The sequence below is a fragment of the Channa argus genome, chromosome 4 (genome assembly GCF_033026475.1).
Source record: "Channa argus isolate prfri chromosome 4, Channa argus male v1.0, whole genome shotgun sequence".
Classification (NCBI taxonomy): Eukaryota; Metazoa; Chordata; class Actinopteri; order Anabantiformes; family Channidae; genus Channa; species Channa argus.
In genome coordinates, this window is record NC_090200.1 from 24,469,326 (window position 1) to 24,495,780 (window position 26,455).

At 37.8% G+C, this 26,455-nt stretch overlaps 1 protein-coding gene across 3 annotated transcripts; it reads right to left on the minus strand.

Annotated features, from left to right (window-relative positions):
• Positions 1-255: 255 nt before the first annotated feature.
• nlrc5 (NLR family, CARD domain containing 5) lies at positions 256-26,094 on the minus strand. 3 transcript variants are annotated; one of them, XM_067502909.1, is made up of 55 exons: positions 25,913-26,091; positions 25,043-25,088; positions 23,210-23,553; positions 22,126-22,212; positions 20,860-21,045; positions 20,450-20,604; positions 19,738-19,869; positions 18,917-19,232; positions 18,241-18,673; positions 17,841-18,003; positions 17,513-17,643; positions 16,913-17,144; positions 16,574-16,815; positions 15,694-15,777; positions 15,287-15,370; positions 15,042-15,125; positions 14,861-14,950; positions 14,666-14,716; positions 14,553-14,582; positions 14,111-14,194; positions 13,663-13,746; positions 13,352-13,441; positions 13,032-13,121; positions 12,541-12,624; positions 12,056-12,139; positions 11,625-11,714; positions 11,337-11,384; positions 11,211-11,234; positions 10,983-11,066; positions 10,808-10,891; positions 9,805-9,894; positions 9,651-9,710; positions 9,098-9,181; positions 8,596-8,679; positions 8,153-8,239; positions 7,955-8,020; positions 7,382-7,465; positions 6,916-6,999; positions 6,722-6,808; positions 6,512-6,571; positions 6,155-6,238; positions 5,932-6,015; positions 5,765-5,848; positions 5,311-5,385; positions 5,129-5,212; positions 4,897-4,971; positions 4,255-4,353; positions 4,048-4,131; positions 3,416-3,499; positions 3,148-3,231; positions 2,967-3,050; positions 2,785-2,862; positions 2,570-2,653; positions 2,243-2,326; positions 256-2,085 (listed from the first exon to the last, which is right to left on the minus strand). In XM_067502909.1, exons 3-55 carry the CDS (start codon positions 23,535-23,537, stop codon positions 2,004-2,006), a joined length of 5,709 nt encoding a protein of 1,902 aa, XP_067359010.1. In that variant the 5' UTR covers positions 23,538-23,553; positions 25,043-25,088; positions 25,913-26,091; the 3' UTR covers positions 256-2,003. The 3 variants fall into 3 exon arrangements, with proteins under 3 accessions (XP_067359010.1, XP_067359008.1, XP_067359011.1); XM_067502907.1 differs by lacking the exon at positions 25,043-25,088 and having other exon boundaries at positions 25,913-26,090; XM_067502910.1 differs by lacking the exons at positions 2,967-3,050; positions 25,043-25,088 and having other exon boundaries at positions 25,913-26,094.
• Positions 26,095-26,455: the final 361 nt, after the last annotated feature.

Here is a 26,455-nt window from a genome sequence, read left to right on the forward strand (position 1 = left end):
GGCTAAAGGGGAAGTTGAATTGTTTCATGTTAACTATATTATAATATGAAATGGGTTTTAGACTTCACACAATAGAATTACACAGTACCAGCAGAGTACACAGGACATCATAGTACTCTATGAATGAAGCATGCAGGATGTACTGTAATATATAAATAAAATATATAAAATAACAACAGTTCAGGTAAGTAATCTGTTGTTTTACAGAATAATTAAAGGAGAGAGGAGGGGAAAGTCATTATACAAGGTGATGACTGTTGGCAAGAAAAATGTCTTTATTGCATCCAAAGAGGAACACAAAGAGCTTCAATTCTGTGGAAATTTGAAAAAAAAAATAACAACAGCAAATCGACTGATTGCTTCATCTTAAAAATGTCAAGGATACAGGAAGGTTGTCATGTGAGAACTCAAACATCAACCTTAACAACTGTGTATTTTTTTACAGCAACTCAGTGTGTGCTAGTGTATTTGACAATATTACAATGAAACTGAATAAACAGCAAAAGCTGTACACGTTCTAGAAGGAGAGAAGGTAAACTAGTTTCAGAACTGATAGCAACATTTCCAACACACATAGAAACTTAAAGATTTGGGTGTGGCACCACCCTTTCATTCAAACGTTTAACCTCAGTTTCAATTTGAGCTTAAAAAATAACTAAATAACTAAAATAGCTGACAATGTGATTCCATAATAATATCAGAAATAAATACGTAAGTTAAACAGAGACCACATCCTAATATGAGCATGAGCGCAGATAACAGAGGGGTCTTCCCTCTCAGTGTAATTATTGTGTTTTCACCTATGTGGCCTCCAGTTTTTGTAAACACTATTGCAGTGCAAACTGACTCACTGTATCAGAGTCTGCTTATAAATAGGAAATCATTTAATACAGCAAGACCTACTAGAAATGAGGTACTTTTTTATATTATGGCCTCTAGTTTCACAAAGGGTTAGATCGACAGTAACTGCAGCACAAGAATGGGCAAAACAGTCAGTAATGACACTTAAATGGTGGGAATGATGCAAAATAATGTGCTCTGTGGGTTTGATAAGAACTGCCTGTAAAATCTTTAGTTTACTACTGATCAGTTCATTAGTCTCCAGACAAACGCATTTCATTTACCAACAACTCCTGGACAGAAACACTTAATCCTAAAAACAGGAAAACATATCTCAGAAACTTCAAACTTGGTCTTTGCAGTACCTTGTATACCAAAAGCATGTATATGTACAAACACATTTTTATTCTTTAGCTTTATTTGCTAAGATTACTAACTATGAGTAATATGAAAAGTAATTTTTCACAACTATAAAACACAAAATATTTCATCTCCCTTTTGACAACTTTAACTTTTACAATTTTTCATTGTGCTCATGGCTTGAATGATTCCCAACTTTATCATGGTTTTAATGTATCATGTCATATAATGACACACATTCTGAGGAAAATGTGTCTGAAAGTAGTCAGTCACAGCAGGTAATGCACTATTTAATGCTAAACAGCTAAAGTATGTAGAACTCTTTGTTCATCAGCCTCATGATGTTGATGCCAAAGTAAGGGAATACTGCCATACTGTCATCTTTCCAATTTACCACTGTGAAAGTAGAGGCCAATAAGGGCATAGTCATACATATAAATCCACTCAAAATACCTTTAAATACATTCAATTGTACTTTAAACACAGTTCTCCCTAGGGCTAGATATGAAAAGTCTAAACGAGGTCTCTCTTACCGTAGACCAGATATTAGTCTTTTCATCATTTTTACTATTAGAGACACCAGCTGCCCTAGTGTTAGTGCCCTAATGTTATAATTGAAAGAAAATGTTTTGACCACAAAACTGGACATGAAGTCACTAATTATCGTTGTGTGATGGTTCATGCTTTCTATTGCCAATTTTGACTCAATGTGTGGCAAGACTAATGTGGAACTACAGCAGTAAATCACTTCTGCAGACAAGCATGGAGTGGTAAGCTCCTTCTATATGGTAAGACACATCACATTAGATGGAGGAGAAATTCAACCTTCTGTCTTTCTCGCTGAGCCTCTGGGCATCAATGAGAGAGACTTTGTTCCTCCACAGCCTGAAAATGTAAGGACCTCAATTAGTATATTTTAAATCCAAATTTACCTGACTGGACTGGAAATAATTAAAAGGAAGACATTACGAAGACATTTTCTATTCAAAGGTGTGTGTGTGAGCTAAACCTTGTCTGAGAGACACTGTGGGAGCTTATTTACCTTATAAGCCGTATAGCAGGACAAGACTGCAGTGCTTTAACCAGGGCCTCTGCTCCAAAAACACTCACACTATTGGACTCCAGACTAGGAGAAATAAATACATACATGTACTGTACATATTGTGTATGTGTATGCATGGGTGTGGAACTGGTAAATCTAGAGCATTAGTAACACAGTTTCATTTAACGAAAATTGACTTTTAAAAAATACAAAAAATCAGATGCACCAAATACAAAAACACTGTTAAAAGCACAGAATTTCAGAAAATGCATTCAGAAAAAAAACTCTAAGACAAATGCCTGTGCTTGTGTGTTGAAAAAAACTCACTCTATTCTGGTCAGCTCCTGACATAAAGGCAAAACCTTGGCCAACTCCAGTGCAATGCCATCCCCACAATTATTCCATCCCAGACTTGACAAATACAAAGACAGAGAATAAGTGTCAAAAATATATAGAGACACACAGAGATGACAGGGACATTACGTATGCCACAACAGGAAGTTCACAAGTCATCAGAAATATAGGATAATTTGTAATCTTACCCCACATCCTGTATGAGAGGACAGTGGGCCAGATTAGCAGCTACAGCACAGAGATCTGAAGTCCCAACAGAGGTCAGACTGAAAGATAATATATATATATATACATATATATAAAAAAATCAAGGGATCTCATCATCAATTAGTGTGGTGATTCCTAAAAGCAACTGGAGCTAGAGTCTTACTTGATCTTGGTGAGTTTCTTCATACTCATTATTGCTTTAGACAGACTCTCTGACCCTTCATTTCCAATACTGTTGTCTGAAATACTGGATAAGACACACGCAAGCAAGCATGCAAGCGTCAGGACTACCCTGACAAATATCGTAAATGCCAATAAGAAATATTAATATGTGTGTGACTCACTCTAACACAGTGATGTGTGGTAGTGATGGTAGGACAAGGGCCATCCTAGCAGCAGTGAGATTGCCAAGAGAGTTGCTAGAGAGACTGGAAGACAACACAAAAAGGTGGCTTCTTTATCCATGCATATAAAAAGAGCATGTAAAGAACTATACTATATTACAGAAGAAATCTGACACACACACACACACACACACACACACACACACACACATATATATATATATATATATATATAATGTTTGATGATACACAATAATAATGTCCTTACTGGAGCTCTTCCAGGTGACTACAGCTGATCAAAGCCTCCACTAGCTTGTCCCCTGTTTGGTCATTGATAAGGTTTTTTGAAAGACTAGAGGGAAATTACAACAAATGTAACATTAACGGAACAGACAAAACATCACAGCTCGCTGCGTTTGTGGCTGTGTAGCCATAGACAGTTCAGAGGGCCCATGGTGACCTCTGTCCACCAACACATAAAACCACCAGGTGGTATTAATGTAGTGGCTGATTATAACAACAATAAAACCTAATAATTAATTCAATACAGTGACAGCTTCACTCAATAAGCAACAAGCTTTTGTGGCTGTCAATCTCAAGGTTAAAAAGGAAGAACCCAATGCCAAATAGGAACAGCTGATCCCCATAAAGAAGACGGTGACAGTCCAGTAAAATGGCTGGAATCTTTTAAATGACATTTCACACTAGTAAGATCAAGTAGAGGGAATGCCTCTATAGATAAAACATTACTGTCCTCTGAGGTTAGAACAGCAACACCAAAGCAGTAGACTATTTCACCCATCAACATTTAGGAAAGGCAGATGTGTGCATAAAATTAAGTGAAAAAACATAAATAATAATTGTTGTGTAAAAACCTGTTCGAGGCCCCATATGCCATACCTGATTTTTCTGAGCTCTGTCCATATATGAAGAAGTCTGGTCAGCTGCTCTGCTCCTCTGTCTGCCATCCTCCAGCCCTCCATGCTGAAACCACAAGAGAAAAAACATGTCCAACATAGCTGATGATATTCTTTTAAACCAGACTCAACAGATGCCAGCCTGTCACATTTATGTGCTACAAATGTCTGGCATGTGTTAAAAACTCACTCTATCTCCTCAATTCGTGTGAGTCCTTCCATGGACGTCAGAAGGCCCAGCACACTGTTTCCTTCTGATGGCCCCATTACCGTGGGAATCTTATTCAGCCTGGCCACACACAGACACACACACACATGGTTTTCTGTTCAGCTAAGAAAAAGTTCCAACCAAGAGGCTCACTTACAGCTTGGCACTATGAGAGAATTGGGAATGATATATTGGGCTGGTGTGGGGGGGGAATCATTGGATTAGACTCGCACATCAGTAATGAGGTTTATATGGAGCTGATGAAATGCTGGTATGAGGATCTGCAAGTTAAGTAGCACTTTTGGAAGTGACAGTGTTAATGACATAGTAAATAGACCAAAGTATTGGAGTGGCTTTGGATATGTTTGTTGCTGCAGCAGTAAATGTAAAGATGGCTGTCTGGAACAGCTTAGCATTTATTAGCTATAAAAATGATACCATTGACTAAGATTGCCTTCAGGATCACGGCAATAGGACAGGCTTTGAATTACAAATATGATTTTTAAAAACAGTCATCTTTAGGAGCGGCATCTGTACACAAAACTGTTATAACATGTTCCAATAACTCTTTTATGGATACTCAAAGTCTTAACGAGACAAAGTGGATTACAGAGTGTTTCTTACTTGAGCCTGCGTATAGAGTTGATTTTCCTTAATGCTTGTTCCAGATACACCCTGTTTTCTTCATCCAGGTCCAGACTTGGGGTACCCACACACAAAAAAACAAACAAAAGCACACAAAAACACAAACTTCAAGACATTATAGAAGTGCCTCTTTTGTAATCAGACATTTTTTTACACATGGTTACTCATTTTAACATGTGTGTGTGTGCCTGCATCTATGTGCATGTCTTACCAAAGATCTTCCAGACTAACACACTGGCCCAGTGCTTGGATGAGCTGTAGTCTTCCAGTCGCTGACCAATCACAATGAGATAGACTAGAAAAGACAAGTCAAATGGTGGAAATGTGGAAATTCATTACCATCAAGTTTCAATTTGCACAATAAGATACTGTATTCAATGATTGAATCCTCACTTAAGTGATTGTAGGCGGGGAAACATTTTGGCCACAATTGGAGCTGTGGTGTCTTGAATCACATGACCTGAGAGACTGGAAGAGAAACAATGAGAGAGCATGGAAGATCATTTTCTACATTGCAAAGTGCACGTTTTAGAGAGGAAAGTTCACCACAGTGCTTAAATGCAGAACGGAAGGTGCTTTCATTTATGTAACTTTTTGAAAAAAAGTAATATCAAATACCAGTTAAGTTTAATACACATCTCAAAAATCAACAGAGGCAAAGGTTTTGTCACACTTTCAGAGACGCAACTATGTCTCCGTATTTGCAAACAAGCAAATACGGCTGCTAAAAATAAGTCTCCAATGTGCATAAAACCTGTTTGCTCATGAAGACTTGAGACACACATTTATAATTCCATCTTTAAAATCAGAGGTTTGTTGTTACATTGTTAGTTCATTGCCTACTCACTTTATATTCTGAACAGATGTGGAACGTAGCAGGGCCTCTGATAGCTTCTCAACCACATCTGGACAAATCTCTTTGGAACCAATACTGAAAAAACAGAGGCAGTCGCTTATCGTGCTAGAACTTCAGTTCACCAGTAAATGTGCCAAACGTGAAAAAAGGAGTCTCACCTGAGAGAAGTGAGATTTGGCAATAAAGGCAATACAGAACAAAGAAACTCAGCTCCCTCTATACCAAGGTTGTTGTAGGAAAAACTGTAAAAAATTACAACAAATACGGTTATCAGATGATTGCTTTTAGTTTCTTTCATGCATACCTTATGTCTCCCCTTTATGCTGATTTGTATACACTGTTGTGTGAACTGTATGTTTACACAAAGCGGCAAGTACTAACTCCAGTTCTCTCACAAGAGGACACCTCTGTATGATGCTCCTCATAGGCGCAAGCTGGTGCCCCTGTACAGCACAGTCCACAAGGCTGCAACAGAGGACAGGAGACGAGATTCAAATGAAAGGCATTAGAACAACTGGGCTGTAAAAAGAATTATTAGGCAGGACAGGACGGGTCCTGCAGAGCCAGCACTGAAAACATTACAAAGGTGTCACAAAACAATCCATTAATGAAGTTTTTGACTTTATTTATGTATTGGAGGTAGAACATGTAACTGCCTAAAGGAGACTACAGATGTTGAAATTCAATGTGTTTACAGTTTATATGTGTGTCATCACTATGTAACCTGATATTTATTACCTGACTGCCGTCACCTCAGTTGACCTCTTCAAACACAGGTGTATTGTGGTCTGGTGCACTCTGGAAAATAGATGTGTTTAAAACTGTAATCCATAGAACACATTACAGTACTCAGTACATTTATTTGGGACATTACACAACGAGTCTGAATACTTGTAAAAGTTTGTGTATGTCTTCTGACACCGTGTTTGCTTGCGTGTTTTATCTCACCTGATGCTCTGAATGTTGTTACAGAGCTCAAGACAGCGACACACTAAACAAACAGCTTCCTCTGCTCTGATCCAGCTCTCCTCAATGCTGACAAGGAAAACAGAGTGAGTATTGTAACACATACTCCACCTACTTAAATAAAAATTAAGAGCCACAACAAAACATTGGATCAAACTAAAATCTTTTGTACTCACCTTACACTGAAAACACTCTGACTGATGTTTAACACTTTCACAAAGTCTTCAATGCACTCTGACTGCAGTATATTTTCCTTTAACCTGTCAACCAACCACAGATTAAACATTAGTAGGTGTCAGATGATCATCGCCAAGAACTAACATGAAAAACACAATCATCGGCCAGGCTGATGATCCTGATCAGTCAGGATTTTAAATTCAATAGTTTCTATAATCACAGCAAATTTTATAGATAAAATTATAGAAATTAAAAAAGAGCTTACAAATATCTTTTGGGGAAATACTTATGTTAAATGCAAAAAATAGCATTTCCTAACCCTATGACTGTAGCCAAGACTAGAAAGGTATCAGATAATACTGTTTTAGCAAAAACCTTCTTTTTAATTATAGTTCCTGAAAAGCTACAGAGATGTTTTCATAAGATAAGGACAATAAAATGGTCTAAACATGGAGATGCACTTACACCAGTTTAGTCAGACTTGGGCAGTTAGACACAATCTCTGCTAATCCAATCAGATGTTCACGTTTCAAACTACTCTCTCGGACACTATAGGTGGAAAAGACAGGATTAATTAAACATTTACAAAGTGTTTAATGAGTGCAGACTGTAGTAAAACCTGTAAATGACCTTCTCAGTCTACGAACAAGCAGACAGAACCATTGCTGTCAGTAAAGAATAATTCAAAACTGATGTTGCTCAGTTTTGGTCTACCATTAAAACCCTCTCAACCATCTAGGACGAATGTGGCAGCACATATAGGGCTGACACTAAATTTTACCACTTCCTGCCACTGCTTTATTGCAGCTCAAGCACAAAACCTACTATCACACTTCCAAATATAAAGGATTACAATTTTAACTGTGTAGAGCCTTCATAAGAATTCATTATTTTAAGCAACAGTTTATTTGGCTCTCTATCAGCTTCCTTAGTTGTGTGTTTTTTACAATCAGCAGTAAACTGTACTTATTGTAGATTTAAATTTTTCCATATTGTATAATACAATTATACTTTTGCAACTGTGGATTCTGGTCTTACCTCAGCTTTTTCTCACAACCTCCATATTGTCTGTACCAGATGAGACACCTCTGCTCTGCTCCCAAACTAACACACATCAGCAAGTTCATGAACAGAGATGAATACGTCACTCATTCTTATAAGTTTTATGCTTGCAGAATGTAGAATCATTTTCTGTATTTATTCCTGTTTACTCATCTTTACAGTGCAAAGATTCACCTGACTTCTACACCAGAGACATCACAGGTACTCAGTGTGCTGGCCACAGCCAACATCCCTTGCTGGGTTAGTTTGTTATTGCTGAGACTGTAGATAAAATCACATTAAAGACAAAAAAAAAATCTGGAAATAAGCCTTTGCAGTAAAAAAAGAGCAGGTATAAATATTCAAATGAATGATGGTAGAATTCCATTTAGCAGCAGTTCAGGGTCCTGGTGCTTTAAGACCTGCTGGATAACTTAAACAAAAGAGACCCAATGTCTCTTTCTCTGTGTCTCTATATTGTCAAATAAACGCATTTTGTGTCTTAGACTCACAAAACTGTCAGGAAGTGTACAAAATATATTTTTCTTAATTAACTGTGTATTTTTAACAGTTTGTTCTGTTGCTTTCACTAATTACATGTCCAAAGAAATAGTAATAATCAGTATTTCCTGTCTTACTTGATGTAGCTGGTGATTTTAATCCTTGGCAGACAATCCACTAGACACTTCACTCCTTTGTCTTCCAGTTGATTATTTGATAAACTGCAGTCAAAAGAAATATTTGCTTAGTATCAGTAAAAATAACTTTTTAAAAAGCACGGATTTGTACATGTGTACATACAGTAGGACTGTGTGTAAGGGCCCTAACACACCAAGCCAATGTTAAAGAACTAGCATGGACAAAGACCAACTGCTGCATCAGTCATGTCAACTTCGTTTGAGTCATTTGAAAAGTGGTGTTGGAGAACACAGCAAAGACTGAGTGTCTGACTATCACTGACAGTGCAGGACACAGTGCAAAGACTAAGGGGCAGGACACTCCACAACAACTGGTAGCTGGCCAACTGCCAACAGGCGTGTTGGCATGTCCTGGCCCTGTGTGTGTGTGTGTATGTGTGTGTGTGTGTGTGTGTGTGTGTGTGTGTGTGTGTGTGTGTATGTGTGTTTGTCTGTTACATACTCCAGGACAGATATTTCGGGACCTTGCTGCAAGACATTAACCAGCTCCTCCAAGTTTTCACTGTTCATGCTAAAATGAGTTAACCTGTGTGCACACAGACAGACCCAAAAGTCAGATAATCACTCATGTTCCTTTTTTCATGCAACACACAGAGCATACTACTCTTAGTATACAACTCTCTGTGTTGTGTGTGTTTTTCTACGTTTAAATTCATACTGTAATCTAATAATTCCTGGGTCACAAACTGTTACTTATGTATTACAAAATGTGCTTGTTACACAATACTGGGCATCATGTGGGCTAATGTAAACTATTAAATATTTAATCTATTAGTTGGCAGCATGCGTTTTTCTACCCAAACACTGAAATAGTAACACAGAGGGAGAAAAAGCTGCACAAAGCTACACAGCCAATCACATTTAAAGCACAACTACCAGAAGCTAGATATTCTGCACATAAAATAAACACCTGAAAAAATGACAAAACAGATGACAAAACCTACCTAACCAATCAGTAAACAGTGTGCAAAACAAATACATTTCTGATCACATACCTGCAGCTGGCTTGTTCTGCTTTCACACTGTCAAAATGGATGAAAGATTCACTCTGTGGCCTGAAGAAGAGTTTAACAGTGACAGGTATCAACAATTGACAATTAACATAAATCAATATGTTTTTTTCTGATAGATAACAGTTAAATATTGTACCTGAGATCTACTGATGTAACCCGCTGGCTGACAGTCAAACTACTGAACAACATCAATGCTCCAGTTGTGGATGTGATGCTGTAGCTGACACTGGTGAAAAACAACATGATGGCTATTCAATTATAAGTGAGCGTATAATTAAATCATAGTAGAGTGGGGAAATATATGCTTTTTTAAAGGACCCGGCTCTTATGGCTCCGTTCCTCTTGAAAAGAGGTTCAAAAAATTGAGTCATCATTCATTTTTTCCATGTTTTTTGCGGGCTGGGGGTTACTGGGTTTATCAACATAGTTAGTAAGACAATTTATATTGTAGGCAATTCTATCAATTCTTGACATAATCTGAAACTGTGTCCACAAACACCTCACACCCTGGGCACATTCTTTTACAAAATGTTCTTATAAAGTGATCGGCTGTGTGTGTTATTATATCTATACAGTGTGTGTTATTATATCTATAGAGTGTGTGTTATTATATCTATAGAGTTTTCCATTCCATAGTTTCTTTTTTATCAGAGGGCCTTAAATGACATACAAGACTAAATATAAAAACAACTGTAAGAGATGAATTGACCTCAACTGTAAAGATATGGTGGTTACAGAAATGAACTGTTTATGTGATTGTTGTGTGACTGATGCTCACTAGCAAGCTGATCAAAGTAATTACTGGATATTTTTCTGTACTGTCAACTTGGCATGGTATCGGAGGTAAATACTTTCTTTGCACCTGTCAATAGTGTACCTCTCGTTTGCCTTTTGGCACTAGTTTCTACATTTAAAGTATAGCAGCTGCTTCTGGTGGGCATCGAGTATGAAATGTTTAGGGACAGAACATTGTGCAGGTCATCTGTGTTTCTGAAACAACAGCTCCTAAGCTCTCTCAAGATCTGGGAGGAACCCTGTACAATTTAGGTTTCACATTATGGAAACAGTGTGTATGAGCAGGGGAATGCTTAATCCAACACAAACTTATCCACACTAAATGATTCATCTATATGTCTTACTTGAGTCTCTGCAGTGACACCATCTTGGGCAGAACTTTGAGCAGATTGTTAGTAACCTGTTCTGTCAATAAGCTGTGAGACAAACTGAGACAGCATAAACATATGTTAATGTTTCTTGTTCAGTAATACTGTCCCATCAAATAATAATTGATAGTTAATTGATCATTTAACTTACTCAAACTCCAAATTATTACGACACTGGGCCAACTTCTTGCAGAGTGCGGTTATATCAGGTGGCAGGAGGGTGCTTTTGTTTAACCTATATTAGAAAGAGAAAGTTAATTCCATGTAACTGTAGGATACTGACGGAATAACTTGTTGTACTGTGGTGTTTGTGTTGTGATGTGTTGTCAGAACCAGTCAAACCAGTAAAATACATCCTCCAACACTTCACCAGCTTTACCTGAAGATTTTAAGCTGTTGGTTGCTGAATAGCCACAGAAAAAACAGAATTTGATTAATAACCACCAGCTAAAACAGGCAGGTGTGTTCAGATGCATGACAGATTTCAAAGATAGAGCCTTTCTACCTTTTGTCAGAGCAGAACTTCAGGAGCACCTGCTCGCTCCCTCCATTACTGCAAAACCAATAGGACAACATCATGTTAATGTTCTGCACATTTTTAATGCCAGTTTATTTAACTAACCCACTCACTCATATATAAAAACAAATGTTTTATGTTGTATAAATGGACATAAAGAGCTGCATTTGGTAGCTGTTTCTTTTTTAACAGGAAGCTTGGCACATTGGTGAAACAGGTGTCCACTCTGTTGCTGCTCCAATAGAATCATTAAATGGCTAAAATGCAAAACTGTACCTGATGTGGATTTGTGTAAGGTTGCTATGGGAGCACAAAGCCTCAGCCAGTATCATCACTCCTTCCATGCTCATGCCATTGTTACTGACACTGAAAAAAACATGCATACACAATGAGTTAGAGGGAAGGATATAATAAAGAACTAACTAAGCTCTTTGTGCAGAATAATGCCCCAGGGCAAATGTAGTACAGCTCAGTGCCAGCACATTTTAGTTGGATTCTGTTTGGTATGAAAATATTAACCATTTCTAAGATTAAGATCAGCTGTCTAGCAACAATACAGTCACATCTGTCCTTTCCTTCTACCTCTGCAAACAAGCCAAGACATAAAATGATTCTGCCAACATCATTCAGTAAGAAATTCTAAATATCAAGAGAAGTTAGTTAAAAATAGTGTTTATCATGAGTGTTTATCATTTTGCATGTCTTACTTGATTTCTTGGATGTTGTGAAGGCGAGGCAGAACATTCAACAGCTTCCTGAGACTTTTGTTGCCTAAGCAGTTACTGGACAAACTGTTAATAAAGAATGTGGAGTAACTATTATAAGCAAGAGAGACATATGAAAAAAAAACTGTACAACTTTGAAGATTACTTAATTGTCAGAATGATGCAGAAAATATGCAGAAAAGCTACTATAACAGATCTTACAGCTTGCAATATTTACACCTCGAAACACATGTAAGTTATTGAAATAGTAAATGACAAAGCCTTTATAAGAGACTAACCAATGTCACATAGGAAACTAAATCATTAAACATATGGTGCCACTGCTTTTAGCTATGTAACATGAGAGGTCAGCACAAAGCTAGAACTCAGGTGCCAGGTTACAAAATAAACTAGCAAATATACAAGTTCCAGATGCATGTGCCAGTATCTCAATGTGTATCTCAATCAATAAATGTTTTATATCTTACTCCAGCACAGTGAGATCAGAAGAGGTTCCCAGACTGCTCCACAGTTTGTCCAGATTGGAACGCACAAGATCACAACAGCAGAGACTGACAGAGGCAACATGATTAACATCACTATCTGTTACATTAACATTGTGTAACATCAGTATCACCATTTTTATCACTATTATCTCCTGCAGATGTGCACAAACAATCCCATAAATAAATTCATTCATTCTTTAATCAATATGCTCTTATTTTACTCTTTCATATAATCTCTTTCTGCAGTGTACATCCTCTATGCTACATGCTACACATCACATTTTTCAAGTGAGTTACTTGACTTTAAAATGCTTCATAGGTGAATAAACAAACTGATAATAAAATGGCACAAATGTAATTTGATACTAACAAATTTTAGAAATATAATAATCTATTATAATAATCTAATATATAATACAATGTATTAAAACTTTACTAAAAAAAGAAACATATTTAATTGAAATATTACATACCACAGTGTTTTAGACAGTTTGTTTGCAGGCTTTTGTATCCCTCCAGAGAAATCAATGGAAACCAGTTTATGGCCCTGGCTGGACTGTAGACTAAAATATAAAGAAACATGCAGTTCCACTGTGGTAGTTTATGACAGTTAATGAAATAATTATAAGCCTTAAAATATTTTTTTCAGTGCTGCATAAAAAATAAGAACATTCTAATACGCATTAGTCTCAAAGTCTAATCTTAAACAATTTAGTGTTTTTTTGTTTTCATTTTCAAAATAATCCCTTCATGGTTTTGTAATACGTAGTGCACATTACAAGTGTGTTAGTACCTGATATTAAGATCCACCACAGCAGGGCACTTAGATAACAGACCAGTCAGAATCACCAAACCATCCACTGAGGAGCAGCTGTTATTCAGGCTGAGAAACACATGTGAACATTAGCAAACCACTGATGTTCATTATTGTGAATGCTTAACACTGTTAACATGATATTGGACTAGCCTATCCCTAATTGCTAAATGTTTTTGAAACTAGGTAAACATTTCATATTGTATAGTAAAATGCTGTAATACAAGCAGTAGCATTATGTTAGGAACATGTGCTTTTTCGATGAAAATTGTGCAGAAAAGATGCCTTACATGATCTGTTTGGTGATTTTGAACTTTGGCAAAAACTGAGCCAGTATCCTTAGAATGTCCACATCCCACTGGCCTCCAGACAAACTAGAATGCACAGAGATACACAAATACAAAATTCTTTAGCACTTGATTTAAAATATGGGCACTGAAACTAATTATACAGTATATACAGGCCATAATCCCCAGTGGTGAGGGTGTGTTGCATACAGTAGAAAATGCTATGTTTGACCCTGGTCTGGGTTAAAAAAAAACTAAATGATGAACTTTCTTCCAACTCTTTAGACTAAATGTTTCCAATGTAAACAACTTAAATAAAAATAATAGGTTTAGTTTTAACCCAGGACAGAAGATGAAACACTAAGTCCCTGGCTTGAGGTTATCACCCGTGCATTTTTCTGTTTCAGTTTGCTGTACTGTTGCTAGGGGTTTTCTTTTTAGGTTTACTTACTCCAACACAGACAGGGGAGGGCAATGCATCAACGATTTTGCAAGATTTTCCATCTCAGACGTGCTCCATTTCTGATTCAACAAGCTGAAGAAAAAGAAAGCAAAAGAGTCAGACCTATAACAATATATAAACAATAAAGGCATCAATGATAATTGTTAATTGTTGATTATTGTTGATAATAGTATTTTGATGCAGATTCAAATTTATCTGCACAGACACTATAATGATTTATTTTGATCATATCCAAGTGTCAAAATAATAATCCTGCAGTACAGTAGTACTGAGAGGTCAATTCTGGACAAGATGAATTGTCACCCTCCCAAAAAAGATGTGCCCTTTCCTACAGCTATAATTTAATTTCAAAGTAGGAGCAAAGTTCAAGGAAACATCTACATCTACATTTCAGACAGTAGTTAACATAAGAGATTGTTTACTGTCTTACCTGATAGTTGCTTCAGACTTAGTTTTATGGCTGCAGAAGAGAATGCATAAATACAATCGAATATCAGTATGCTTTTATCGTTTTATTGACTTTTATCTAATCATAGCACTGACCTGTTAATGTCTGAGTTTTGGGAGAAAGTGACTGTCACTTCTTTTGTGCCACTGCAAAAAAAAAAAAAAACCACATATTAAAAAGGTGTGTACCTAATTGCTTTGAGGTCTATAACAGACGTTTAAAAGACTTTAAGGTAGCATGCAAAGGACAAAACATTTTGGTAACAATGTTTTGTGTGTGTGTGGTCATACTCTGCACGAAGAAGCTGGATATTCAAACAGGAAGACATTTTCATGATGAGATAGTCCAGTGCTTTCAGAGTGCTGCTGTTTCGACCAAGCCTGAAAGTTGCACAACGCACATTCAAAACCAAAAGCTTTCCGGTGGTAGTTACCAAATAGCCAAAAAGTCTCATCAGATGTCTGAACTTACATTACAGAGGCCAGTCTTGGTAGTTTGGTAAACATATCAGCTATGTATTTGATCCCCTCATCTTTCAGATTGTTGTCACTCAAACTGAATTACACACACAAAAAAAAAGCTTAGGTTCTCGCATTCAGGAACCATATTTACTGATGAAAAACAAAAAGCTGTTCATAAATCTGTGAAGAAATGAGGATCAAGAGCATATTTAAACCTGACATTTATTGTAGCCATGACAATAATGTTGGACATACTTTATTTCTGTGATGTTTGTGCATTTCTGTAGAGCAGTAGCCAAACTAGCTGCTCCTATGGCAGTCAAACTGGCACCACAGAACCTTAAGAAGACAAAGACAAACAGTTATCACAGGAAGATCCTTACACTAAAAACCTGACTGGCAGACTGATTGTATTTTCTGAGGGTACAACAACACTTACAACAAAATGTAGTTCTGTTAATAAAGAGAGACTATCAAAGAAAAGCTGCACTTAATACAAATTATTATACTGGAATATTCACAGCATTACACTTATGATAATTTTATTTGGGGAACTAAGAACATTACAGTGTATAGCTGAACATGCAGTAAGCATCTTTTTGGAAAGCTCAAATGTCAAGTAAAACATTGGAGGACAAAAAAAGCACAAGAAAGAGTCTTACTCAAATTTTCTCAGGGTTTTGAATTCTGGCAATATCAAGGACAACTTCTCAGCAAACTTGTCGCCATACTTGCGGCTTCGGAAACTGAATGGTAGCAAAAATAACAATAATTAGCATTTACAGTAATATTAAACCTTAATGTAAGATTGAAGTCTGACATGCAAGGAGTCTCCCAAAATATATCAGTCCTACTGGGACCAATGAGACTAATGGTAAATAGGCTTCTGGCATTAATGTGCTTTCTATCATTACCCAGGAATGTCTTTCTGTAAAGACTTGCACATGTACATTGAAGTACATACTTTTCTCTTTCATGTGTTTTGCTGATGTAATGTGTTGTTTTGGCAGCTCAGTGTAAGTCCCGGCCATTTATGTTTTAGTTAGTGTTTGTCATCTTTTTGTACTTGAGTTTAGGCTACTGTTTATTACAGAGAGACTTAACCAACCCCAGAAGCACCGCAGGAAACAAAGAGTTCCTGTCAGTTTCAAACCGCGTGGAACAGTATGTCAGCCAGCTGAGGAATGTCAAAGGCAAAGTGCCAATTCTGTCCGGATCCACACATACTGTACTGTCTCTGGGCAACTGCTCCCTCAACATTAAGGAGCTAAACCTGTGTTTTCCGGATTCTGGCAGGTTAGCACTGTCCATTTCCCAGTTTAATACTGCAGTGACAGTAATTTCTAGCCTCATGTCCCCTGTGTACCTGGGAGTTTGAATTTATTTGCACCTCATCTTTTACTAAAAAATTTTTTACTTGGATAATCATTAGAATGAAACATCTCTGAAGAGATAAACGCAATTAGTTTTAAGATTTGAAAGTGCGTGTGTGCATGCATGTGTTGTTTTGCTTGTGTGAGTGCTGTGTGAATGTCCACCCACCTCAGGTTATGAATGAACCTACAACTGGGCAGGACATCTAAACACTCCATCTCCATTGAACATGCTCCAAAGTCCAATCCGATGCCATTTTCACCTACGGAATTAACTACAAACGCCAGGGCATCAATATCAATAGGTAATAGGCGGATGTTACGCAACTCCAGTGTGGGCCTTGTACCCACAACCTGCTTGGCAAGTTGGTGGTCCTGGCTCTCCTGGACAGAGCGACATAGCTCCAGTATCTGGAAAGATTTACAAGCGAAGAATCAGTATGGAAAGACACAAAATATGTTTAAAACTGTACATCTAAATATTAAAATTGACTTCTTGTCATTCTACCTTTGGTCCAGTAAGGCTGGTGCTGTTGCACAGTTTTTTTAACAGTTTCAGAATGAGGTCTTGCCTTTTCTGGACCCAACTTTGAGCTCCTGTTCCACCAGAAGCCCTGGCTATTTGAACAAGGGTGGATGTACAGTGTGAGGAGGCCAGACCACAAACATACAGGTGCAGAGAGTCAGTAAAGACTGTTCTCTGGTCTGACTTGGTTGTCCAGCGAGTTTTCAGACTGAATCTGAGAGCACAATGAAAAAAAAGACAGAGCATAGTCAGCATCCTAATTTGAGTAAGTGACAAGGTCTTAACAGATGGATTATCATTAAAAATTCCATTAAATATTTTCCTATATTTAGATAACAAAAATAGCGATTTAAACCCAACCCACCAAGGGCGACCTTGGTGCCGGTCCCAAGCCCAGATTAAATGGGAGGGTTGCGGCAGGAAGGGCATCCGGCATTAACACTCATGCTTAATCAGTGTGCGGAACATGTGAGCCCTGAAAGGGACTAGCCCAAAGTCCTTGCCCGTTTCTAGCCCATACACAGCCCCAATGAGCAGGTTCCTTTCCATCTCCATCTAGATTTCTTCAGTTTAGTCACTAACCTCTTTTTGAGGTGCATGTCACTAACATCATTACTGGTCATGATTCTGAGTGCAGCCAAAAATTCCTGCATTGTCAAATGAATGAAGGAGTAGGCTTTGACAGGCATCCCATCCTCAAGTTTCAGCTCCACCTTGAAAGTGAAAACCAGGATTTATTATGATAGGCTTTGTAAAGTTGTAATGATCAATGTAAAGAAAACCAAAATAAAGGAGTAAAGAATTGTAATGCCCTGGTAGCAAAATGGTAACAGTAAATGCTTGTTTCTCGATTGTTGACTATCATATCAAAGGAGCAAGAGCTACAAAACACCCTTAAATAATGTCTAACCTGTGAAAAGAGCCCCGTCCTGACTGACAACTCCAAAACATCCTGAGAAATGTCCTCCTTCATGAAGAGGATCTTGCTTTCCTCTAAACCTCTCCAGGCCAAACGAGTCAGCTCACACAACTCAGGCAGACAATGAGTCAGGGAGTCCAACCCAAAGGCAGTGCTGAAAACAGAAAACAAATGAAATAATTTGCATTTATAAAGTGAATATATGATATATATGATAAATCAAGATCATCAAAGACCATGTGTTAACAAGAAAGTGCAGCCCTTATGTATCTTTTTCTTCAAATTGTTTACACACTCAAAGCTGATATTGTATGGTGTGTGTTTTTGTGTGTGTGTATGTGTGTGTTTGTTTGTACATGTTAAGATGTTTAATACTCTACTTGATATTAACCTCTGGGGATGTCTTTTGCTCTCTGCAGTGTCAGTTCCTCCTCCATTGTAAGGGTCACAGCTCAAGAACACACTAAGTACAGTGAGGTAGACTTGCGTAAGGGTGGAAGGTATCTTGGGTGCCGTGGAAGGTAGCTGGGCTCTGCCATTTGTCCCATCCATCCCTGATTCTTCACCCCATCCTCTTCTTTCTCCTGCAATCTGTGGTCTTTTTAGTTCCTTTTCTGTTGCTTTCCTCTTTATGTATTTTCCTCTTTCTTCTTCTTTGACCCCAGATTGCACTCTTGTTTCTTTCTCTTCACGTTTCAGCAATAGATGCTTCAGACAGATGCAGCAGATGTTGCAAAGGGCCGGAAGGGATGACATGGCAAGGAGATGTTGACTAGAAAGAAGGAGTTCTGATGCCTGCACCCCAAAAGCTCTGTTTGCTGAGTCTTAAGAGATTAGATACAGTAAATTTGTTTAAGCTTTTGCATACTTCTTGCGTATCCACACAGGCACTTTAAACATTAATATTATCCCCTATGTAACCCAAATAAAGAAAACTGATTACTAGCAAACATAGTGTTGCAAATTCTAGTCAACAATAGCATTTTACAAGATGTCAACTTAAAATTTATACATTTAAATGAATAACAGCTATCTCTACATAGATATAAAAGTATAAAATGTGCTACCTGTAACTCCAAAGAAACTGTTCACATACTCTTTGATCTTATAATTGTCCCATTCCAGCAGTTGTCCTACTTTATCTGATATGCCTTCCAAATCTATGACATCGCGATGACGACAGGTGACCAACACAGTGCACCCAGGAAGAAGTTGACGATTTAACAACCCTGAGATGAGGTATGCAACAGGCAAAGGGTTTTCTGGATTCAGCGAACCTCTCTGCACCTCCTCTTTGGTGAGTTTACTGTGAAATTCATCATAACCATCCAACACCCAACAGCTTTGTTCTGGATTGGTAATGAGGTAATCCATAATGCCTCTCTGCAAAAAATATGTGTAAAATGTAAATAAAAAAATTAAGACATATATTAGTTCACAACAGTTTTTAAATCAACTTTTACTGAAGTTGATGAAATTGGTATTTGGCTAGTGGACATGCTGATATATTGATCTATTTGCTGAGTGTGAATACGATCAATCAAGATTGTAAAATAAGTTGAGTGAGACATGCACACAGAACTGTGCAGAGATCAAGATCAGCCACATCAAACGTCATAATCTGGTGCCCAGGGTGTAATCAATGCAGAGCAATTATTTCAGCACAAAACTGCTGTTTAGACTGCTGTTGTATTGAATGTAATCAGCTGATTTAAAATGTACCAACATTAAAGCCACCTCGACGATACTATATCATAGCTGATATATGTATCACTGTTACCATATACTTCACAGTAAAGACAGAAGGTTCTTTCCCCCCGTGTTTCCTGTCATCTCAGTATCCAAAAAATACAAAAATTACTCTCTTGAAGTACTGCTAACTGCATACCTTTTTATCTTCTCCCCCTGTTGGAGAGAGGTAGTGTCGGAAAAGCAGCTCAGACAGGGAGAGAGGCTGGGACAGTAGATTAAGTTGACGAAACTCCAGCAGGATAAACAGGAAGGATGACGGTATAGGGCCCTAATTGATAAGAGAGAGTTAAGGGTATAGAAACAAAGACATAGAATAATAGTGAGAATAAAATAACAACAGATTAGAGAACACAAGACTTAAACAGGGAGACATTGAAATACAGTATATGGGAGGCAGTAATGGGAGGGTCGCAGCAGGAAGGGCACCTGGTGTTAAAAAAAAATCCTGCCAAATTGCTGTGGTGACCCCTGAAGGGACAAGCTGAAAGGCAATTATCTATTTGCAGTCTTCAGCCCCAATGCTGACTTCAGTAACATCCCTTGTGGACATTTACTAGGCTTTATGTAGCTCCCTCTGGAGCCAAAAAAACGAAACATTTTGTTTCTAGTAGTACAGTACTCCCAAACACCAATAAATTAATGTTGGAAAAATGTGTAGTGTTGCTCTTTAAGGGTAACTGCCAGCTGTCATTTGTTAGAACCATGGTTCAGCTGCTCACCAGGCTGTGTTAAAAATAGTACCAGCTGACACATTTGCCTGACCTTTTTCCGCCATACTTTTAACTCAATAATGATTCAATCATTTAACCATTTTATAAACTGCTGAATGTAAATGTGTGTGAACTTACCAGACCTTGTCCCCACTGCTGGCCTAAACAAGACATCAGCAGAGATTTTCCTGATCCTGTCTGGCCAACAACAACTGTCACCTTTCCTACACATCCTTGGAGGAAGTTGTCTAATGTCAGTCTTGACTCAAATGACCCATAGTCACCATCAGACTCTGAATTTGGTGAAGAAAGTATGTTTTATTAGTGCACCACAGGATTTAATTATGTATGATGACAAAGGTTTTACATTTGTAAGGCTATGTCACAAAAAAAAAAAAGCATGTTTTGCTGGTGCTCCTTTTTCAACATTTTAGTTTAGGTCATCCATCATGTTTTTCAATCCTATTAACTAAATCAGATGTATTTTTAAATCCTCCACATTTAGTGGAGAATTATATATCTGCCTAATAAACAGGAGTCATGCTGACCTGGTGTTCTGCTCCCTCTGTCTGCAGACCCAGGGGTTTGATCAGGTCTGTCCTTGACCCTGTTTGCGATTCTTAGGCTGACCCAGACATTGTCTAGCTGGACTTCCCTCACAAGGTGCTCAGTGAGTCGCTCCCACTTCTTCTGCAGTAAAGGTATCACTGTATGGATGTACTGCTCCCAGTGGTCTGTGCATAGAATACATTACAAAACAACATTTGTAAAGGGCAGTTTGTTTGACATGGAAATCATTGATGAGATGCAATTTTTCGATGAACAAATAAAAAGCAGTATTATTTTTTGATAAACAGTATTTTTTTTTTTTTTTTGTCCTTTCAGCTTAGCCTGTGAGTTCAGGGTCGCCACAGCGGATCATTGTCCACATGTTGATTTGGCACAGTTTTTATGCCAGATGCCCTTCCTGACACAACCCTCCCCAATTTCTACAGGGGTTGGACCAGCACTGGTATTTAATTCCAGCTGACAAATTATCATGGACACATAATGATGCACATTAAGTTATTTTAGCCCACTCAATATATAAGTTACAAATGTTTGAATGGTCAAAGATTATTTAGTTTGGAACAATCTGTGTGTATACATTTGACAAAAAAACTAAATCAGGTGCAAGGCTTTACTTTAAATGTTCACTAGACTACCCATTAGAAATCAAAACATAATTTTAAAATGAAAATATTAATTTCACTTTTGGTTGCTACAGTACTCTGCACAAACTCAGTTTGCAATTTCATGGTTACAGTACCAACCAACACTATTAGCAAGTTATTTGAACATTATAATGTTGTGGAATGAGGAGCAGCCAAAGTTATGTTAGGCAGGTCACCTATATGGACCAGAGTTGTACTTGTTATTGGAATTCATAGGGTACAGTGTTGCCAGGGAGGTGACTGAGGTAGATGGTCACTTGACAGCACTTTGCAACGAGAGACACCATTTCCTATTTCCTGTTACTTTAGTCAGTGCTGTTTTTGCATTTTGAGCCACCCCACAGTCTCTCCCAAACCCTAACCTTCTCAATTTTATGCTTAAATCCAAGAAAAACTTGTATCCTGTTTCATATGCTACTTAACATTGTTACTTCAGTTATTTGTAAAATAAAAATGCTTTTTAGAGTGTGGGAGATTTTATAGTACAGTAGTACAGCTAACTCTGGCTCACTATAATCACTTGTGTTTATTAGTCAATGGACTTTAATCAGTAAATGGGCCTTTGCTAATGAAGCATGAAGTGTCATGTGTATGTGCTACCTATTCGTGGGCGTTTAATAGGCTGCTGTTCTGAAGGTGGCAAGGACTTCTCATTGGTTAGACACTGACCAGAATTTTCACAACCACCTGCAGTGCAGAAAAACACAGCCAAACATACAGAAGATTAAAAAACCAGGTAGTATTCAAAAACACCCCATAAGACTATTAGCCATCAATGATGCTGCAGGAATTGTTGATGTTTCAACTACTTTTCAACTACTATTATTAGGGCCATATGATCTACCAATGTAAAAAAAACACAATAAAAGGAAATGCTGGGGCTTTCCACAGTGAAACAAAAGAAAAAAGTCACAAGATGTAATGAATATAAGCCAACTGTCAAATTGCAAACTACTGCTTCTCTCTACAGTTCCCTTTTATTTTCACTTTTCCACTTTGTCGTTATTTCAGCCGGCTTTAACCCAAATAACCTATTGAACTAAATTTCAAGTAAATAAACCCTTTACCTAAAAACAAAATGTTGCTGATGACACTTCTCAAAGACAGACTGCTCGTGGGACAATAGTTACAGCTACTGCAAATTATTTTGCATCTATGTTGATGTTTTGTAATCTGTGGTAACAGACTGTATGACATTAGCTAAGCAGCCAAGAAAAAGACAATACTGTTAGAAAATACTGTTAGCCAGGGCAGCACATATAAAATGTTGAACTAGTATGATTAAGTAGATATCATTCGTTATTTGCCCCTCCACTCAATATAGTGAACAGAAAGGAAAGCAGAGATTATACTGGTTTATAGCAAATGTTGTGTAAAACATGACAGCTAAGCACCTGTGCTGCAATATAAAAGCAGAAGTTGCTTTCCTTTTGCTGCCACAAGCATAAAGACAAAAACCACATTTCTGTTTTAGACAAATTGAGAGAATCATGGGCACAGGTGGAATCTTGTTTGATTTTATCCTTTACAATGTATCACATTCAATTCTTTCTAGGCTTCTGGTAACATAGTGATCCATATTTTCCTAAATTGTGTTTTTCAATATGTATGAAATTAATTGCTAATTTCACATTTTGTTTTATAAACCATTGTGTACATTGTCAACATATCATATTATACTCACTGTATGCATAGCCGGCCACTGACAAAAGCCTAGACTCCAGGTGCATGGGCATATTCTCACACAACATACACACACTCTGAAGAAAGCTGCGGCAATCTGCAGGTTTGGAAGCCTGGAAATATTCCAACAGTGTTTTGATGCTTTCTGTTACAGAAGTGTTATTGGAGGTCAGCTGTTCAGTGTTCCAACCAGCAGAACTGGGCATCATTTGGCACAACTTCATGATGACTTGGGGTGGCTGCCTACTAAGGCTGTCAAACAGTTCTGAGGATTCTTGAGCTAAGACAGAGTTCACATTTTCATCACCAGGCTCAAGTTCTTCATCCATGGTCAGACTCCATCAGCTGATAACACAAACAAGCAAACATGAACACAAGATCATACACTCAGTGGGCACTTCTCAGTTTTTCAGTTGAAACTGTCAGAAAGGTGATAATTCTACTACAGGGCATTTGTAAATTTTTCAAACTCATTGCAATGTTTTAAATTTTGTTATTTTGCAGTCGGAGGTTGCCATTGTAATTTTTTTTTCTCATTAATCTATACTTAGTACCCTAAAATGACAAAGTGAAAGCTGAATTTTAGAAATGGCTGCAAACTTATTAAAAATAAATAAATTGAAATCTAACATTGTTCTAAGCATCCAGACTGTTTGAAATTCCATTTCACTTGATTTTTGGTAGGATGTTTGACTGGAGTCAACCTGTGGTAAAATAAATTCATTGGACATGATTTGGAAAGTCACACAACTCTCTATTGAACGCATCGCAGGTGACAACGCATACTGTATCCGAACAAAAGCCACGAGGTCCAAGGAACTGCCTGCAGAGCTCTGAAATAGGATTGTTGCAAGGCACAGATCTGAGAAAGGCTACAAAAAAGTCTGCTGCAGTGTAGGTTCCCAAGAGCACAGTGGCCTCCATAAGTCTCAAAAAGACGAAGTTTGGCAAAACCAGGACTCTTCCAAGAGCTGGTTACTCAAACTGAGCAATTGGGGGAGAAGGGCTTTTCTCTTGGAAACAAAGTTCCAGAAGAACAAATATCACTGCAGCCCTCCACAGATCCGGCTTTATGTCAGAGTGGCTAGATGAAAGCCTTTCCTCAGTCTACTCACATGAAAGCCCACTTGGAGTTTGCAAGACAGCACCTGAGGGATTCTCAGATAGTGAGGAACAAGATTTTCTGATCTGATGAAATGGATATTCAATTGTTTGGCCTCAATTTTAAACGTAATATCTGGAGGAAACCAGACACGACTTATAACCTGCCCAGTACCGTCCATACAGTTAAGCATGGTGGTGGCAGCATCATGCTGTGGGGTATTTTTCAGCAGCAGAGACTAAGAGACTGGTCAAAGTTGGGGAAAGCTGAATGGAGTAAAGTACAGAGATATCCTCAATGAGAACCAGCTCCACATCACTCAGGACCTCAAACTGGGCCGAAGGTTCACTTTCCAAGATGACAACAATCCAGGAAAAAATGTTAACGTCCTAGATTGGCTCAGCAAAAGCCCTGACTTAAACCCTATTGAACACCTCAGGAGAGGTCTGAAAATGGCTGTCCACTGACAATTCCTTTCCAACCTAACTAAGCTTTAGAGGATTTGCAAAGAAGAATGGCAGAAATTCCCCTAGTCCTGGTATGCAAAGCTTGTTGCATCATACCCAAAAACTATCAAGGATTGTTGCTCTTAAAGATAAATTCTGTTTTCACTGATACTGAGTGTAGATTCATGAGAAAAAAGTATTTAAATGATTGTAGTATCAGGCTCAATAAAGAATTCAAGCTGCAGTGTTGGATTACAGGAGTATCTGTGTATAACTAAGAACAAACCTGTAAACTGTAAGAAGTAGTGTTCGAGCCATATTTGGTTATTTTCCTATGTATTGAGAGAAAAATGTCAATTCATATACACAAACTCACACTATGGCGTCAATCTGATGACCACACAAACACATACACACACATAACCGTCATCACACAAAAAGCCAGTTTGCAAAGTCCTACTCATTTTCAGAAGCTATATCATGCTTGTGGATTTATAAACTTAAAGGAAAAGTTCAGTAGTTTTCTAAAAGTATTGTACTGTCGCTACAGAAAGACGAGCACTAGCTAAAACTCTTCTATGCTTCCATTTGGTCGCTTGCCAGCATGTAGCCTGGCTAAACTTTTTTCCTTTTATTTCTTAGACCTAAGCATTTTTGACCACCTCAACAGTACACACTTTTTTTCACTAGCTATGTTCAATGTTGTTCAATTACAACAACGATTCAGTTTATTAAAGTCTAATTTAGGAGTATTCTTCAAAAAGTACACACATCTGACAGGAAGCTACTGTGTGATTAGAATTCCTTTGAAAATATGTATGTATCATCAGACACGCGGCTCGTGACCAGTTTCTCTTTAGCTACAGTAGAAACAGGTTTTAATTCAGTCGTTTTATTTCTAGGGGACATAAAGTTTCAATGTGCATGTGGCGTCAAAAGACAAACTCCGTATGACCCACACGCGTGTTTTTTCCTCCGGAAAACGTCAAGCCTGTACTGACCTAGCCGAGGTCATTTGAGGTAACGAGCACCGCAGCTGAGGTAACGAGCACCGCGGCTGAGGTTTTTCTGTCTACAGCACCAACTATAAGTTTAGGCTGCGCTGCATCGTTTTGAAGTTAGATGAAAACTGAAAATAAATAACAAAAACACTCACCAGCAACATTGGTCTCATTGCATCTCTCTGCGGACAGAGTATTAGGTTGTGTTTTTAAAAACGAAACCTAAGGCACCAAACTTACTTTTGGTTTCGTTATTACGCAGCAGCTCCGCGACTGAATATATAAAACACTTAATGGCCAATGAATGAAATATACGTATAATGAAAGAAATATACATCTTGGCAAATGGTGGCACTTTATGATTATATAAAACGGGCACAGAGTGGTAATCCACTCTGTAGCGTGAGAAAACAAAATGAGCCTGACTCCTCGTCAGTGAGCTGATTGGTGGATGGTTGAGTGCTGTGTGTGACATGCATACTAGGATCAGCTTTAACGTAATACAATAATTTATCAATTCATAAAATACTTAACTATTTACAATATTACAGTTGGTGCAAAAAAGCCTACTCTTAGAAATACACTGTGTGGAAAAAATAAATATAAAATAGTAAATATTAAAATAAAATTATGAAGAATTATAATCTAATTACTAGCACACAGTCACTTTATTATAATGTTAAAGTTTTTATCTAAAC